This window comes from Folsomia candida, unplaced genomic scaffold (genome assembly GCF_002217175.1).
Source record: "Folsomia candida strain VU population unplaced genomic scaffold, ASM221717v1 Fcan01_Sc002, whole genome shotgun sequence".
Lineage (NCBI taxonomy): Eukaryota > Metazoa > Arthropoda > Collembola > Entomobryomorpha > Isotomidae > Folsomia > Folsomia candida.
This window is the reverse complement of record NW_019091194.1, coordinates 2,039,931-2,054,231: the sequence shown is the minus strand read 5'-3', so window position 1 is coordinate 2,054,231 and position 14,301 is coordinate 2,039,931. Positions and strand designations below refer to the sequence as shown.

The 14,301-nt window shown below is 38.3% G+C and overlaps 5 protein-coding genes across 8 annotated transcripts in view; 3 read left to right on the top strand and 2 right to left on the bottom strand.

Moving 5' to 3' along the window:
• Positions 1–267: 267 nt before the first annotated feature.
• LOC110843083 (sphingosine-1-phosphate phosphatase 2) lies at positions 268–3,504 on the top strand. The gene is made up of 8 exons (XM_022088998.2): positions 268–675; positions 1,094–1,258; positions 1,336–1,932; positions 2,001–2,097; positions 2,156–2,242; positions 2,308–2,647; positions 2,731–2,989; positions 3,060–3,504. The coding sequence occupies exons 3-8, from the start codon at positions 1,420–1,422 to the stop codon at positions 3,204–3,206; spliced, it is 1,443 nt and encodes a 480-aa protein (XP_021944690.1). The 5' UTR covers positions 268–675; positions 1,094–1,258; positions 1,336–1,419; the 3' UTR covers positions 3,207–3,504.
• On the bottom strand, positions 3,223–4,783 carry LOC118434576. Its single transcript, XM_035848379.1, has 3 exons — positions 4,695–4,783; positions 4,355–4,498; positions 3,223–4,275 (listed from the first exon to the last, which is right to left on the bottom strand). Exons 2-3 carry the CDS (start codon positions 4,419–4,421, stop codon positions 3,533–3,535), a joined length of 810 nt encoding a protein of 269 aa, XP_035704272.1. The 5' UTR covers positions 4,422–4,498; positions 4,695–4,783; the 3' UTR covers positions 3,223–3,532.
• Positions 4,784–4,893: 110 nt separating this feature from the next.
• On the top strand, positions 4,894–9,747 carry LOC110843082 (GPI inositol-deacylase). Its single transcript, XM_022088997.2, has 13 exons — positions 4,894–5,055; positions 5,119–5,328; positions 5,417–5,570; positions 5,631–6,079; positions 6,150–6,365; positions 6,456–6,866; positions 6,952–7,283; positions 7,358–7,570; positions 7,659–7,814; positions 7,901–8,090; positions 8,172–8,338; positions 8,421–8,522; positions 8,594–9,747. Exons 2-13 carry the CDS (start codon positions 5,119–5,121, stop codon positions 9,408–9,410), a joined length of 3,417 nt encoding a protein of 1,138 aa, XP_021944689.2. The 5' UTR covers positions 4,894–5,055; the 3' UTR covers positions 9,411–9,747.
• Positions 9,748–9,882: 135 nt separating this feature from the next.
• LOC118434574 (zinc finger protein 473-like) lies at positions 9,883–12,799 on the top strand. Of its 4 annotated transcripts, XM_035848376.1 has the most exons (11): positions 9,883–10,092; positions 10,197–10,331; positions 10,402–10,563; positions 10,627–10,674; positions 10,756–10,899; positions 10,964–11,047; positions 11,132–11,179; positions 11,263–11,454; positions 11,529–11,699; positions 11,823–12,070; positions 12,146–12,799. In XM_035848376.1, exons 1-11 carry the CDS (start codon positions 10,032–10,034, stop codon positions 12,761–12,763), a joined length of 1,911 nt encoding a protein of 636 aa, XP_035704269.1. In that variant the 5' UTR covers positions 9,883–10,031; the 3' UTR covers positions 12,764–12,799. The 4 variants fall into 4 exon arrangements, with proteins under 4 accessions (XP_035704269.1, XP_035704267.1, XP_035704268.1 ...); XM_035848374.1 differs by having other exon boundaries at positions 10,627–10,899; XM_035848375.1 differs by having other exon boundaries at positions 10,402–10,674.
• LOC110845360 (insulin-like growth factor-binding protein complex acid labile subunit) overlaps positions 12,774–14,301 on the bottom strand; it is a 33,734-nt gene continuing 32,206 nt past the window's right edge. The window contains exon 11 of the mRNA XM_022091759.2: positions 12,774–13,824. Coding sequence (XP_021947451.1) covers positions 13,307–13,824 — 518 coding nt within the window. The 3' untranslated portion in view covers positions 12,774–13,306. The remainder of the gene's footprint in view (positions 13,825–14,301) is intronic.

The window sequence follows — 14,301 nt, the reverse complement described above, 5'->3', positions numbered from 1 at the left end:
CTTCTCTCCCACGTATGAACCATTCATCCTCACGCAATTACAATTACAATTACTGTCTCATCATTAAAATTTCAATCACGACAAGGCAAACATAGCTAAGCCCAACCTTGTCTCAGTATTAGCATAATAATAATAATATCAATATTGTGCATTACTGTTATAAGGCTGTATCTGGTTGCCTAATAATATTTAAGGAATTTATTTAGCCCACAGCACATCTGCACCATCATCACTGCTAGATAATCATCCGTGTTGTACCGTCACTCTATTTGCCAGCCAGACCACCATATTTGCATACTTAAAACAAAAAAGAGATTGAATTGGCAAGTCTGGTCTGGTCTATGCAATATTTAACATTGTGATTTATTATTTTGGCATTTTATGATGAGTCAGACATGCAGTCTCAATGAGAGTAGTGGGCGATTTTTGTGAGTAAAAACCAGTTTCACTCGGTAAACAAAGTCGGTAATTCGGTCAGCCGACTGGCCGTTCCCTCTTCGCCAATTTATACGAAATTTTATAAAGAAATATAATAATTGGAAAATTTTCTGAAATTGAAAATTTTGCTTTGGGTGTGTACAAAATATGGTCATCACAATAAATTAACCTTGAGGGACTTCCTGGAACCTACCTACCGGCTGTTTTTATTTTTTTAACCTGAAAGTTGAGTGCGAGGTAATTAAAAATTCAAAAGTATTTTTTATCACATCATTAATTTATAATTTCGAGGTCGACTGGGTTTGCCGTTTAATTAGATAAAATCAGAGGTTTGTTGTCGATTGTGATGTTTGCGATTGAATTAGATTATTTAGATTTGGGACAGAGAGAGTCCAGTCCAAAAAATTTCTGGTATTGATGGCCAATTGACTCGCTTATCATCAGCGTAGTATTTAGTACAACCAGTTTGACTCATTATTTGATAAGTCGTAAATTGGATAGGGTGTTGAAATTATCAGCGGTTGAATGATTAAATGAGAGAGAGAGAGCACGAGATCATGATTGTTCATTCACTAAACATAAAACGAGTTGAGTTTGGTCCATTTTTGATATGACACAATCTGTAATAATATGCTCATGTATTATTTGGTGACAGAGGCTGATTCCTGATAACTGGGTGACGACACGAGGCTAAATCATTACTGGACTTGGTGACGTGACGAGCGGTCACGACTACGGATACTCAACAAAGGAGGACAAAGTGCGGAAATTGCTAGTCGGTTGATGGATTTATTTACAACGATCCGAGTTGTGAATAAAGGTAAAATTACTTTAGTATATTAACTATCACCATTTGATACGTTGAGGTGAATAAGAATTTCTGAATTTCTGTTTTAGTTTCGACAATCGTAAATAAATCCAACTGGGACAGTTAACGCCGAAATAGTAATTCTCAAACCTGATAACTAATCTCCTTCAATCATGGGTGGAGTCTCCTATCTCGAATACCTTAATGACCCGAGGTTAGTTGCAAGATTTCAACGATACTTTGGTGTCAATGCGCCTACCTCGTCGCCAGACAAATCTTCCTCCTCCTCCTCAGAACTTAGCAACCACCAAACAAGTAGTCAGCGTGTTCTTCGCAGTTCCGTTAGAAAAATTAGTTCTGGTAGTAACTCTGATGGTACTTCATCGAAACGCTCCTTGAAATCCGCAGACTGCGATTTCGAGTGGGATCTATCATCAAATGGACAAAAATCTGCCACGCTGACGACGCTCCCATCAGTACCAAGTACCTCGACCTCTAATGTGAAAAATCGTGGAAACGCTAATAGTCATGCGAGGAATGAATCAAGCGGTTCCTCCGGCATCAGTTCAGGTGTCGATGAAGATGAAGATCAGTCCACTTTGAGTAGCAAATTCAACTTTGACGAAGTCGTGACAAACAAATTTTGGTACTATTTGTTCAAGTTTGGGACTCAACTAGGAGACGAGGTCGGTCGGATTATACATATATATGAGTAAATTATTTAATATTCTAATTTATATTATATACTTTTTAGGTCTTCTACTCCTGTTGGTTTTCATTCTGGTTTTGGAATATCGATGGAGCTGTAGGGAGAAGAGTTGTAATGATGTGGGGAATTCTAATGTATATAGGTAATTGTCGCAACCAATTAAAATTAATAACTTGCTAAATATTTAATGCTTCATTCAGGACAAGGACTGAAGGATATTATCCGATGGCCGAGACCAATGTGCCCTCCCGTTGTAAGACTTGAAAAGAAATGGGAAATGGAATACGGTAAAATGACTAATAATAAGTCCACATTGAATCTAATAAATAAAAAAATCTTTATAAATAACTAGGTCTCCCATCAACCCATGCAGTTGTGGGGGCTGCAGTACCGTTCGCTACAATAATTTTCACATCGTCTCGATATCAGTATCCGATTGAATTGGGCGTTATTGGAGCCGTACTTTGGTGTACGATAGTTTGTATGAGTCGACTATACCTTGGAATGCACTCAGTCCTTGATATATTGGCTGGTCTAAGTCTCGTCATAACCATGTTTGTACCTGCAATTCCTCTTGTCGATTGGCTAGATTCGTTAATTTTACAGAACGAATTTGGAGGATTAGGTTTGTTCCTAATGGGTGTATTCCTCTGTTTCTGCACCCCTGGAGGAGATCGCTGGTCTCCAGCAAGGTACGACCCGTCATTATAAAGAAAACCCATTATTAGAAATAATTCTTTTAAGATTAATAATTAATTTAAATTTTCTATTTTAGGAGTGACACTTTTGTGATTTTGGGAAGTTGCGTAGGACTTATTGCTGGTCAATGGTTAAACTTTCAACTATCAATCATTCGTGGACCACCACTCGATCCTCCCTATCAAATTTTGTGGCCTTCATACTCCATGTTGGGACTTTCTCTTCTTCGTCTTATCATAGGGTTATGCATTATCGTCGCCTCTCGAGCTATTATGAAATCAACCCTTTACACCTTCTTTTACAAGCTGTTGAAAATTACGAAACGAAATGACCTTGTAAGTCAGCTCTCTCACAAATTGTTGTCCAGCTATTTATTTTTGCTAATCATTATTTTCCACTTTTCAGAATAATGCGTCGAAGCCCGAAATATTTGCCGAATTAAGTTCCAAATACTTAACCTATGTTTTCATTGGCTTACACGTAACATTTGTTGCGCCTTCGGTCTTTAGACTCATGGGAATTCAACGTCCCACATTCCACACCGAAATATAGACTTTTGGAACCTTTCTCCATAAAAAAACTAAATGTATTTACACCAATATTATTGTTATTACTATTATTAATATGCGAACAAACCGCTGTGCATTGACATAGACAACTTATGTAACTTACACAAGGAAATAATAGCCTGCGTTATTGCTACCGACCAAAAAGTTAACTCTTGTACATGTATAAAACTGTGAACTGCCTGAATCTAGTTACAATCTTGAAAATAGTAAAAATGTTATGTAGTAAATTGTACCACACGCATATATACAAAGAAAAATATACATGAATAACGTATAAACAATTTATAAATTGAAGCTAAGAAATCTTTCTTACTGATCAGTATCAGCACTACCGTAAAGGTTTGCGACCACTTCCATTTCCAACAGTCCAATAGTTGTCTGTGCTTTCTCCAACTTTTCCTTTAATGTTTTCACTTCTTCTCCCAGCTCTGCATTAATGTTCTTCAAAGTTGATACAGTCTGTTCTAAGCTTTGGAGATAATCTTCCTTCTCAGTTGATGACAATGATTGCGATTCCTCCTTCTTGACAATCGACACTTGACCAGGACCAGGAACAAAATCTGGCTGTTTCTTGGACCAACTTTCTCTCCCAGATGCCTTGACTCGTCTCGATTCTCCGGTTCGAATTCGAATTGAAATTTCTGGAGGATCTCGGCTGCTTTCACGACTTTCACTTTCACACTCAGACTTGCTCTGGAGGGACGAATGTGACCGCTGGGCTGACTTGAAGATAATATCGTACGAGAGTGACCTTCTGCTTGTCCGGATGCGTACAACTCTGCTGCTTTTGTCGTCACTTTCTTCTAATGTAGGTGGATTGTCGTTGGCATCATCCTTCGTTTCCAAAACTTCTTCCGGTGACCTAGAGACCGTGGTCAATTGGGTCTGGTCTCTAAAAGAAAGGTCCCCAAACGGGAACAGACTTGATTCTCCCAATCCCAAACTAAAGTTCGAAACAACACCATGTTGTTGAAGTTGAGACATGGGTTTGGAAGTCGTCGATGTCACAACAGCAGTAGAAGAAACGCCAGTGGACACGATACCTGTGTTATCTAGTAAACAAAGAATATAGATTTCCAATAAATCTTCCAGCAATAATAAACAATTAATCGTTAATTAAATGAATCATACCGAAATAATCAGCCATCAAGGCCTCCAATGAATCGTTCAAAATCCCATGCTCATACTCATCTTCCATTTTTGCGGTTCGGAATTAATCTCGATAAGCCAGGGATATCACAGACAGCAAACAATCCCAATTGTGAAGATGTCGGTCTAGTTGAAAAAATAATCTCAGATGCGAAAGAAGAAAAAAGTCAGAGTAGAGGAACAAAGATAGAGAAACCGACTCTTCTAGAATCAAAAGAGCCGACAAATAAATGCTGATTATAACATTGGCAACGATTTTAACAAAATTTCGGGCAAAAACTTGCAAGAAAATAATATTCACATATTTTAAATTATTAATTACCATTAATTAATACTTAATAATATTGCCCAAAACTCTTGAAAATTTCAATTTATTTTTTGTTTACGATTTGCAGACGTTTTGAGTGTTTTTTTTTTCGGTGAAACAAAGATTGGCATCGTCATCTTTTGCCCGCGACACGTGCAAACACGGATTTTATTGCATTTCTGTTCAGTCAATAAAAACATGGATTAACTAATTCTATTTTTAAAATGCTTCGTTGGCGAACTCGGGTTGGTCTTGGCTTATCTTTGTTCTAAACGTGACAAGTTCAAGAGCAGTAGTCGATTAAGCAGTTGACAGTAGGGGACGAGGACGACCCGATTATACTCATCTCCTCTCCATCCCGATCTCATTTAAGAAGGTACAGTACATTTTTTAATAAAATAAATTAGCAAATTTCCTTAATCGTAAATTTTCTAAGCAGATGGAGACGACATCGTTGGGGCGAGTTCCAAGCAAAGGTCGTGTCTCCAATATGACCGAAATGCTGACAAAAGGAATTCTTAATTCGTTCGTCTTAACGCTGAGCTTCACAATCTTTTTCGTCTTTCTTTTCGGATCTTATGACTATTTTAAGAATGTGGAAGACAACAAGTGCGAGATGACGTATATGTTTCAGTATCCAGAATATGTTGTAAGTAGATAAATGAGCAGCTCAAAAATCATTTAGCATAGTTATTTTAGAGATTGTTTATAAATATGAATGAATTTCGTTTGACTAGCGCATCAAACTAGAAACGGATATGGATAAGAAATATGCGAAATATGGACTTTACGCGTATGCCGAGGGGAAATACACCAGTCTTGCGAAACGACACAAGTTTACGGGAGTTCCGGTTCTGTTTGTACCTGGAAATGCAGGATCGTACAAGCAAGGTAACTAATTATTAATAAGTATTTATTGAACTTGAATTATATTTGTTCAATCTTTTGCAGTTCGATCATTTGCATCGGTTGCCTTACGAAAATGGCTCGACTCTCGAACTCCATTCCATTTTGACTTTTTCAGCGTTGACTTTAACGAAGAACTTTCTGGTCTGTATGGATATGTGCTTCAATCACAAGCCGAATATTTGGCCGCAGCGATTGAAAGAATTCAAGGATTTTATGATGAGTACCATTCCGTCGTACTGATCGGTCACTCAATGGGAGGAATTGTCACAAAAACGATGAAGCAACATAATGAACCTTTATCAAATTTGATTATCAGTCTGTCTACTCCTCATACTCGGCCAATCCTTGTCTTTGACCCAGAACAGGACCTATTCTACTTTCACTTGAGTAGAAACTGGACAAATGGGGACGAGAAATTTAGGAAAGATGTAACCTTAGTCAGTGTGGCTGGAGGAGATAGGGATATTTTGGTTCCGGAAGGGTTTACAAAGGTTAGTCTAACTAACGCCACCTAAATTGTACTCGTTTAATTCATTTAATGTTTTTTTATTGATCAACTAGTGGGGGCGACATTTGGACATTCACACGACAACAACAGCAGTCCCAGGGGTATGGGCGTCAACGGACCATCTTTGCATTGTCTGGTGCAAACAGTTTGTCTTCTCCATTGTTCGAGCATTGTTCGATTTAGTAGAATATAAACAGCCGAATGGATTTTATGCAATGACGGAAGACTCGGAAACACGTCAAAAGACTCTTAATTATCATTTGGTCAAGGTATGGAAGCTTTGATACATATTTACTGTTTACTATAAAAATGTACACTACAGTAAACAAAAATTATCGACGTGTCTCGTTAATTTGCAGAAATCGAGTGGAAAATCAATTCACGGTGCTCATCGTGAATCAGAGTTTGGGAAACCTCCAGGAACTGAATGGAATGAACTTCTTGTTCATAATTATTGTTCTCCCCCCACTCGATCCACAACATATCTCATGTTTCCAATGGCTGTAATTAAAGAAAAGATTCAAGGAGATCCGGAGGACTATAAAATTATGATTTTAACGACAAATTCAGACCCTAAAAATTGGATATTTGGATGCACGTCTCAATCTGTGGTGGATAGTACACGTTACTGCTCTGCAGCTGATAATTTATCACCTGATGGTGAATTAATTCCTCATTTTAGACGACGTCGTAAAGTTATTCATTTAAAGTATTCAGATATTTCGAAATACTCTCACTTGATCGTTAGGATGGATCCATGCACTTTAAAAGTATGCTTATTATTATTATTATTATTATTTAATTTTACTACTTTCATAAGCAAAAATTAAATGATAAATGTTCTTGTAATTTCAGAGCTGCGTTAACCTAGACGTCTACAATGTTCAAGAAAGGTCGAAAGAATTAAATGTAAAATTTGAGACGCAGAACAAAATATTTTACAATTTGACGCTTCCCCTCGAAGCTGGACTGTTCTCAAAACTATTTGCCTGGAATGTTGCTGCACGCACAGACGGTGACGAATCTTGTGTTGCGTCGCACAACTCGTTGGCAATTTTCGAGCATGGAAATTTTAAAGTTAACCGATTTCCAAGAAATGAAACAATTGTTGCCCGATTTTCCGATTGGAATGCAACAACGGCTAATCTTCAACTTTATTTGGAACCAACTTGTAAATACACTGTGCAGTAAGAAATGAAAAATTCTTATAATATGTTGAATACGCCTGCATGTCAAATCTTACTTTAATAATCTGTTCCAGGGTTCGTCTCGCCAGTTTAGAAACTGCTGGACAAATATTTAGGACATATTTCCGTCTTTTGCCATCCTTCTTTGGAAGTATTATTTTGATGTCGCTCTACTTTCAACGAGATGCAAAGGAATGGTCTAATTTTCATCGTGTCCTCATTTCAAATGCGTACCATTTAACAATTCTTCCAGGATTTGTCGTTTCCATTCTTCTCACAGTATTACCGTGCGTAATTCAGTATTATTAGTGCCTGTTTGTGTCTGATTCGATCGATATACATGCATATTTTCTAAGATTTATTTGTAATAACTAGAAATGACTGGCCTCACATGTTGGACGGACCTGAATACTTTGTCATTCTTCCAATGTTCTGCTACTTGGTGGCGTACGCCTTGGTCTTGTTTGTAGCTACTGGGGCATGGTATGTGATCATTGCGTTTGGAAATGCCGTTCATGCAGTTTTTTTAAGGTATGATTTATTTTAAGGATTTTTACAGTATAATTTTATTCATGTATAGTAAAGGAACAAGCTTAATTTTGTTTTAATTGTTTTAGAATGCTCACGACAAGATTCGCGAAATGGACAAACTTACGAGTTCCATTACCAGATCAAGTGGCAGACATGGCACTGGATTTTACGTTCGCAAAATTTCCAATAATTATTTCCGTCTTCCTTCTTTCAATAGCGTTGGCTACCTGTGGCGGATTCGGGCTGTTGGCTGGATTGTGTTTCTTCGTTATCAAGGTATCATCCGAAGTACATGCTTATTTATGAGAATTGTGCATAATTTAAAATAATAAAACATTATTGTTTAATCATGTTTAGCTGTTTAAAATGTACGAAGATATTCTTGGTGATCTATGGAGAGCAAAGATTCACGATGTTGCTGAAGGACTTAGCCCTCTTAATTTCCAATTCAGTTGTACCATGATGTGGTTGCTTATTACTGCTGTAAATTTTCCAAGTTTGATTCACTGGGTTAAATCTTTCTCGTAAGATTTCATGCATTTATTTTCATGTTTTGAGTTTCGTGGTATTGATATTGCTAATATTCATGTTTTTATTATATTATAGATACGATAACACTCCACAATGGGATATTAGCATGTACTTTTGTCTGATGGTTCTTCCCACCGTTGCTGTTTTGTGGCAAGATCATGTTCCAAACTTCAACCCGTAAGCACAGTATTATTAGTACCACTAACAACTTTTAGTAGTGTTGACTAATTTTTATTTTAAAATCTCAGCATGTTGTGGCGACTACATCGTTTCGTGTTCTACATCATGGGACTCGCTGTGGTCATATGGGGAACATTTCGCCTCTATATTTCTGGATTTATTCTCACTTTGGTCTTGATCACGACAGCAATGTGTCAACTAATTTCATACATTCCTCATCTGGCTGGAAATGCTGAGGAGAATGAACCAGCTGCTGGTACTGCAACCGAAACTGATAATAATGCTGAAAGGTCAGAAGAGGAAAACGAAGAATCTTCTGAGAGCGAAGAATTACTAGAATCTGAAGATTTTCCTGAAATGCAGAAATCATATGAAAGAGCATTTAGCAGAGAAAAGGAAAAAGTACAACAAGAAAGTAACAGTGTTGACGAATCTGAGCCGGATGAACAAGAAGAAATCCCAGATCACTTATCAGCAAATACTGACGAGACTTATCTAGAGGACAGTGACGATGATGATGATGACGACGACGACGAAGAAGAAAACGTCAAAAACCCGAGCATATCTCGTTCCGAAAGTGAAGAAGATGACGACGATGATGAACAAGACGACGAGCAGCCAACCCAAGTTGAGCAGAAAACTGAAGAGGAAGAAGAACGTGCTCGAAGGTCAAGGTCGAAATCTAAATCGAGTGAAAAAACGTCCCCATCACATCCCCCCTCATCAAACACAGCTTCACCCAGCCCCCTTGACCTCGAGGATGACGAGATTAATAAAGACGTCGATCCACTTGCTCAAGGCGACGTCAATCCAAAAACAAGACGAAGTGGGAGCAAAAGAGAAAAGTCTGCAGATGAAAATTCACCTTCCAAAGAAGCAAAATAATAAAGCGATTGATATAAAACATGAAAATTGAAATGAAAATATTGTGATACAATTAGACTTTTATCAAATTTCATTGTTTTGTCCATTTAGTCTCATACATATTGTACATTAGCTTATTAACTTTGTAGTCAAAACAGCTGACTCAATAACCATACTACACATTGTTAAAAATTCTAGTCAGTTAGCCAACTCGTCTCTAATTGTAAAGTTTCCCATATTATGATAACATCTTATCCCAACAATTTATGTATTATTAACAACATTTAACAAAACCTAAGTATGTGTTTTACCTATAAAACAAAGCGCTTTCTATGCAATAAATCGTTACCCTTGTAAATGCAGTCTTACATCACTATTTACCAATCCGGTCATTGGCCCCATTTGCACTTCTCATTTGATTGGCTCGGTGGTGGCGTGGCTGAGATTTTGGTTGTCCGTTGCTCCTTTTTTTCCGGCGTGGTGTGGTCCATTTTCTTCACTTTTTCACTTTGAGAGAAGACTTCAGGGAAGAAGCAGCTCGGTGAATTCCTGCTGCCCGGAATTTTTCCAATAGTTTTGAATTGTACTTTCGAAAATTTTCAAAAATCGGTCGCATCTTATCATTTGTTTCTTCCGAGCGATATGTCGACATCAAAAATGCTTGACAGCCCGAATCGGTCAACATCGAGTGATATGTCGGAAGGTAAGGAAGGAGGCTAGGTGAAGGGTTTCATCTTTTTCAATCTTATCTGTTGTGTTTGAACTGATAAGTCATATATTATACCTTTTTATTTGTTTTTATTTTAGATGAAGATGAAGGGATGTTCGTGTGCGAGAAATGCAATGAAAGATTTCCTGGCAAGTTTGACCTTGATGTACACGAGGTCACGTCTCACACTACTAGAGGCATGTCTCGGCATTCAGGAATTCAAAAGAATTATGGTAAGACTGAATATTTTTAAATGCAATTAGTCATCAGTCCGTTTTAAAATGACTATTCCTTTAATTATAGTTAAAAAGGTGTATCTGTTTGCGTGTGATAAATGCAAGGCGCACTGCAAGACTAAAAATGCTTTGGACTTGCACAAAAAAAAGTTTCACACCAAAAACAAAATGATTCCTACTACAAAGCCGAACAATAAGGAGCTGTCTGGAAGGCGAAAGATTATGAAAGGTACGGTTTTTAATGATTACAGCTATTTTTTAAAGCCCCTCGTCTCTTATTTCTTTATTATAGTTCGATTTGCAAAAATGCCCACTGTCAAAAAGACACAAGAGAAAACAGGTAATCGTTTTCGAATTAATGGTCAAGCAAACTTGACAATACACATAGATTCTCATGTTTTTTTTTACTTCCTAATGCTAGTCCTAGTTTGCGACCAATGTAAACGTCGTTACACTAGGGCCGATCATTTCTCAAAACACAGATACAGGGTCCACCAAATTGGACAAGATTGCCACTCTGGAAAAACGGTCAATGTTGAAAAGCCAAAGCCGAGAATTAAAAAAGGTACGATTTCTATGGTCTAACTTTACTTGACCAATTGGGATTTTTTTAAATTGGATTTATCTAGAAAAATTGGCGGTTGATCAAACTGGGCAAGATCGTTCTGGAAATGCATCCATAGCTGGCAATCCTCAAGGAAGTGGTGCTAATGGTAAGTTTGAGAATATTGATTCTCAAAGTATTCTCGCATTGGCGAGAACAAATTTGGTTATTATTAATTTGTTTAATTCCATAGGACAACACTCTGTCGTCACTATAAGAATCAAGAAGGAAATTCCTGAAGGTAAGTTTAATTCATCAATGTGACATTCGACCCCAAAGTATTTAGATTTAACAAGTATAATTAACCTCGATCGTTCTATCTAGATGCTATGCCTTTTAAATGCGACAAATGTGGAATAGCCTTCATCCACCAAGTTTCGCTGGGTGCACATAAATGCAAGAATGCAAGAGCTGAAAAAAGAAGGCAAGTGCAAAAAGAATATTCGTGCAGGCGTTGTGGTGAGAAGTTCGAACATTCGGAGGCAAGGAATCAACACTGGAAGACGATGCATTTTGGTAAGATTATTTAAATTTCTGCGGTATCTTGACCGGTTTATTTATTAAGGCAGACTAATCATTTATTTTATTAGGTGGAAGCCAGTTCTGTTGCATAATCTGTAATATCGACTTTACTGAAAACGACGCCTTGATACAGCATCTGCAACGAGATCATACAATGACTCGAGATTTTAAATGTGCTCAGTGCAACTTTTCTTTCTTTGAGGACAAAGATTTGCACATACATATGCGCCAGGCACACCGTAAGAACTTCCGAAACAATTTACCAATTTAGCAGTAGATATATTTTCCTTCACTTGGGTGCACCAGGTTTATGTTTCCAATATTAATCTCTAACCACTTTGGCTTCTTTTCTGTTGTTTTAGGACAGCCAAGATCTGAATCACAAGCTGCGAAGTTTCGACTTTTGAGTCCGGCAAGTAAGACTGTTGCGCTCAAAAAGATTAGAATGGAGAGGGCGGAACGCACTCGCGCGTTAAAACAGGAGTCTAAAAACCGCTATGCACAAAGAGCAACGAGAAATCGTAGTTTCACGACGTCTAGACGAAGGAGGAGGAGGAGGCAAAAGACTAAATCCATAGCTAGTTCCGTCAAACTTGAGCTTGACGACACGGTAATCATAAAACCTTTGCATTAGTTGTATAAAACTACTGAACTTTTAGAAATTACATAATTTTCTGTATTTCAGGCTCCCAAGAAGGACGTTTTGGTTAAAGTCCCCGAGGAGCCTGTCACTAAAGCCCCCGAGGAGCCTGTCACTAAAGCCCCCGAGGAGCCTGTCACTAAAGCCCCCGAGGAAGTTGTCACTAAAGTTCCCGAGGATCCTGTCACTAAAGCCCCCGAGGAAGTTGTCACAAAATCCCCCGAGGAAGTTGTCACAAAATCCCCCGAGGAGCCTGTCACTAAAGCCCCCGAGGAAGTTGTCACTAAATCCCCCGAGGAAGTTGTCACTAAATCCCCCGAGGAGCCTGTCACTAAAGCCCCCGAGGAAGTTGTCACTAAAGCCCCCGAGGAAGTTGTCACTAAAGCCCCCGAGGAAGTTGTCGCTAAAGCCCCCGAGGAAGTTGTCACTCAAGCCCTGGAAGACCCTGTCACTCAAGCCCCCCAGGACACTGTCGTTCAAGCTCCCAAGGACCCTGTCACTCAAGTCCCTGAGGATTCTGCCACTAAAGGCATCGAGGATTTTGTCGCCCAAATCGCCAAAGAAGCTGTCGACCCAGGCTTCAATGAGGTTGTCGAATCCCACGGAGATATTTCCTTCATGCTATTTCTGGACGACTTTCAACCCAAAGACACGTTTCTTTGAAAACTTATAATTCAATTTCAAATTTTTATTTCAAAATTAATCTTGATTTAATCGTATAATAATTGTTAACTATTAATTAACTTATTGGCTAAGTAATTTACACATACATGCAGATCATTTGAAAATTCTAGCAGCTAGCGGTGTTGAGCTTTTTCTTCAGTAAGATTTTTGCCAGGCAGAGAGCAGTGGTAAACTCCTCGCACCTAGAAGAACTTTTGTAGTTTCCTATATGTACAATTTGCCAACAATTTAGTATTAATTCTTAGCAATTCGCAACAATCATGCATTCCAAATTACTAGTAAATTTTTATGTTAGAGTTATAATAAATAATGCATGATAATTGAAATGCTCAATAAATATTTATAATGATTAATGATTATTACATTTCTATTATTCACATTACAAATGGACATATGTAAGATAGATAGTCGGACGAAGAAAGCATCGCATGATATTCAATCATCTGACCCAAGGACTTTAAAAATTGTAATTCTAACTTTACCAGTTAGTTAACATATTTAGTTAACTTAATTACTATCAAACTATCTATACGACGACGGTGGCGGTAACATAATATTCGTATCCGTATCCGTAATGTGATGATGATGTAGACTATTTTCCAACTCTGGGTATGGCGTGTCGACATATGCATTTATCTCGTCTATAGTGGCAATCATTCTGTTCCACTTGTTATTCTTATAATTTCCATTGTTGTAATACAGATTGTCGAATCCTTCCCCATTGTTCCCGTTATTCCCCTCAATCTCCCCCGGAGGTGGGACGGACTGCTGATGCACCGGGTTTTCTGGCCGTTCCGACTCGTGCGTGTAGTAGTGCGCTGCATGCCACCGTGACCTCGCAATAATCCCTACCGCCGCCGCAATCAGGACGAGGATGATAAGCCCACACCCGATAAACAATCCCAGTCGGGGATCATCCGATAAGATCGAGATTGTGGGTTGGGCCCCATGAGTGCACCACTCCAATTGAGATTCCTCCAAGGTTATTAACGACTTGTCGACTAGAGGTGGCGGACCGCTGCAGCGAAGACAGTGAGGACCTATAGATAAGTAGAAAACGATAAGGCATGAAATTAGCTGGCATATATATTACGTTTTATTTTATTTTATTTGTTGCAGATATTTCGAGGAAAAAAATTCCATTAACTGACTTCACACGCAGTTATCTCTCCTCCTTTTGCGGTAAAAATAACGAAACGAATCCCGAAACCATGCACCCCTTGTTTGCTTTCCTCGCTTTCTCTCATCATCCACTTTCTCCTATTTCGTCCCCAGCTCCAGTAATAATAATCTCTCCTTTAGCATTCCATCCCCGTTCCAATAATATTCCTCAAATCGATCCACATCAAAAAATGAGATCTCTTTTTTTCTCATCTTGCTCTCACTCACTCACTCACTTTTCTCTTACTCTCTCTCTCCTCATCATAATATAAACTGCTCGTAGAAATGGGACCAGAAGGGAAATAATATAATAATAATAATACGGTGAAAGTTTTCGTCGTCACAAATTCTACTCT

What these genes read in the sequence shown, in the direction of transcription:
- LOC118434574 (XM_035848373.1), top strand. Translation starts at nt 10,032, where the DNA reads ATGTCGACATCAAAAATGCTTGACAGCCCGAATCGGTCAACATCGAGT. An exon ending in TCAAGGAAGTGGTGCTAATG is followed by an intron (nt 11,048 to 11,131) that starts GTAAGTTTGAGA and finishes TTAATTCCATAG; the next exon opens with GACAACACTCTGTCGTCACT. An exon ending in ACATATGCGCCAGGCACACC is followed by an intron (nt 11,700 to 11,822) that starts GTAAGAACTTCC and finishes CTGTTGTTTTAG; the next exon opens with GACAGCCAAGATCTGAATCA.
- LOC118434576 (XM_035848379.1), bottom strand. Translation starts at nt 4,421, where the DNA reads ATGGAAGATGAGTATGAGCATGGGATTTTGAACGATTCATTGGAGGCC. An exon ending in CTTGATGGCTGATTATTTCG is followed by an intron (nt 4,276 to 4,354) that starts GTATGATTCATT and finishes TTTGTTTACTAG; the next exon opens with ATAACACAGGTATCGTGTCC.
- LOC110843083 (XM_022088998.2), top strand. Translation starts at nt 1,420, where the DNA reads ATGGGTGGAGTCTCCTATCTCGAATACCTTAATGACCCGAGGTTAGTT. An exon ending in GATCGCTGGTCTCCAGCAAG is followed by an intron (nt 2,648 to 2,730) that starts GTACGACCCGTC and finishes TTTCTATTTTAG; the next exon opens with GAGTGACACTTTTGTGATTT. An exon ending in TTACGAAACGAAATGACCTT is followed by an intron (nt 2,990 to 3,059) that starts GTAAGTCAGCTC and finishes TCCACTTTTCAG; the next exon opens with AATAATGCGTCGAAGCCCGA.
- LOC110843082 (XM_022088997.2), top strand. Translation starts at nt 5,119, where the DNA reads ATGGAGACGACATCGTTGGGGCGAGTTCCAAGCAAAGGTCGTGTCTCC. An exon ending in TGCAGGATCGTACAAGCAAG is followed by an intron (nt 5,571 to 5,630) that starts GTAACTAATTAT and finishes AATCTTTTGCAG; the next exon opens with TTCGATCATTTGCATCGGTT. An exon ending in TTAATTATCATTTGGTCAAG is followed by an intron (nt 6,366 to 6,455) that starts GTATGGAAGCTT and finishes GTTAATTTGCAG; the next exon opens with AAATCGAGTGGAAAATCAAT.